At 33.4% G+C, this 2,500-nt stretch overlaps 1 protein-coding gene across 1 annotated transcript in view; it reads right to left on the minus strand.

Moving 5' to 3' along the window:
* LOC125032964 overlaps window positions 1-2,500 on the minus strand; it is a 9,678-nt gene that overhangs the window by 6,502 nt on the left and 676 nt on the right. Inside the window, exon 2 of the mRNA XM_047624377.1 lies at window positions 1,382-1,491. Coding sequence (XP_047480333.1) covers window positions 1,382-1,491 — 110 coding nt within the window. The remainder of the gene's footprint in view (window positions 1-1,381; window positions 1,492-2,500) is intronic.

Below are 2,500 nucleotides of genomic sequence, written 5' to 3' on the forward strand. Positions count from 1 at the left end.
GTATGTTTGTATTACGTTTGTTGATCTCAATAAGCAAACAAAAAAAGGAAAAAGTATAAACCGTGTTATAATTATCCACAAATCGTTTAGTCGATGCAAAACATTCAACTATACAACTTTTATCTATAAATATCTAGAGTAATACGTTGTTCTACTTACAACTTAACTTTATAATCACACTATACAATGGCATATATATATTTCTCCATACAACAATACATAATTCCCAAATACAATATCCCTGCACAAAGTGTTGCTCCCCCAATACGAAACGCAAAATCTATTCCACTGGCTACAAAATTAGCTGATACTTACACTAATTTCAGCTAATTGTATCCTCATAATTCTATTCCCCAAATCGGCTTAATGAAATTCAAACCTTGTATTTTCTAAATGTATTTTATGTACATAACTAAAGAAAGAAATATTATTTTTTAGTGAAATTCAATTTTCTATCTGGAGCTGGATACATAATCATAACATCAAATTATGTCAAAATCATGCAGGCTTTACGGGTAAAGTTATCGTGAATGTTAATATTAATTACTCACATTTTTCATACCAGTAACATGAATATGATGCTACTGAATCGTAATTAGGCACTTGAAATGCTACTGACGTTAATGATACTGGAATAACGGTACAAGCAATGGTGGTTTTAAATCAATTTTATATAGAGGTTATGAATGACTCTTCTATATGACTTATAAATGGGTCTTATGTATATAAACAATAAATGTTTCTTATTATAAACAATACCAACAATTGTAAATTTAGATTATTCTTATATAAGAACTATAAACGCTATCAACAATTGTGAATTTAGTCATTCTTATATAAAAATGATAAAGGATCCTTATATATAATTCATAAATGGGTCTTATATATAAAACTTAAATGATTCTTATATCATTATCAATGTTGGCATAATGGGAATAATACTGACCAATATAATATAAATAGGCGATATAAAAAAGTGATCATAAGAAAAAGGAAAATAAAAGAAACAATAACACGAAATAACGATAAAATAACAATTATAACAATTTTGATATAGAAAATAACGTTAAAACTGATCCTATCCATTCGAATATAAGAAATGACGTGAATAATAATTCTGATAATTTTAATATAGGAAGTAACGTTGATAATGATTCTAATATAGAAATTAACATTAATACTATTTCTAATAATTCTAACGTAGGAAATAACGTTGATAATAATTCTAATAAATGAAATAATATTTATATCAATTCCATTCACTCTATAATAAATAAAATTAAATGACAATTCTAATAACTCTAATAAAGTAAACAACATTAATAACACTGTCCACGCATACAGCACCACCAGCATCAGCTTTAACAGGAGAAACACTGACCTCGTAGTATAGCTGTTCCTCGAGCTTCGCCCTGTGAGTTCTTGATGATGCAGGTGTAGGCGCCGAAGTCAGAGAGAACCAGATTCCTCATGCTGAGCGTCATGTTGTGGCTGGCGTAGAGAGAGGTTTAAAAAGGTTTAAAAGGTTTAATTTGATTCCATTTGATACAATGGATATGTGTGTGACATAGTGTTTGTTTTATTTTGCTTCTAAGTTATCCCCTGTGTGCAAGGAATAGTCGGGGTTACCATCCACTGGCAGTGAGGGATTTGAACGCAGGTCAACAAGATTGCTAGACGAGATCGCTACCGCTGCACCACACAGCACACCACTGAGAGAGTGATATATAAGGGTGTATGTGTGTATGTGGGATGGGGAGGGGGAGGGGAGGGAGGTGTTTGTGGGGTGTGGAGGGGTTATTGGGGTTATGGGTAGAGAGGGAGGTATAGGGGTGTGGTTTTATGTATGTGTATGTGTGTGAGTGTATATGTGTATGTGAAAATCTGTGTATGAGTGTTTATTCGCACGTTTCCATGTGTTGGAGTGTGCGTGCGTGCGTATCTATGTACGTATCTGTATGAGTACAAACACACACACAGAGAAAAACAAGTGTACCAGACATAAAAAGACACTCAAACCTCGCAGCTTTACAAGAGCCCCTGTTTTAAATATTACGCCCACACCGCCCGGAGTTCCGAGAAGGCAATAGGGTCGGGTCTGCGCGCCCGAGACACATCTTCAGTCTCTTTACAAGATGACTTAATTACACAAACTCTATAGACACTTCTGCGCTAAGAGAGTACAAGCTTGAGTTAGATTTAAGACTCGTGATGAGAGAAAGTAACCAGTAAATTGAATTTATTTAATTTTTATTCTTTCTTTATTTCTTTTTATTATCTTTTTCTTTTCTTTTCCATTAACCTTTACATTTACCTTTTCCGTTGTAAGGGGAATTGAATTCACCGAGAATATGACAGGTTGTTACGACTCGAAAGTGTCTTAATTAACTAGACATGTATATCTTCCTTTTTGAGTGACCTTCTGAGAGAGGATTGAACAGACGGACTAAAGGACAGGAATAGGATTAATTAACAGGGAAGCTCAAGTTATCAAAAGAAA

The sequence above is a fragment of the Penaeus chinensis genome, chromosome 15, assembly GCF_019202785.1.
Source record: "Penaeus chinensis breed Huanghai No. 1 chromosome 15, ASM1920278v2, whole genome shotgun sequence".
Taxonomy (NCBI): domain Eukaryota; kingdom Metazoa; phylum Arthropoda; class Malacostraca; order Decapoda; family Penaeidae; genus Penaeus; species Penaeus chinensis.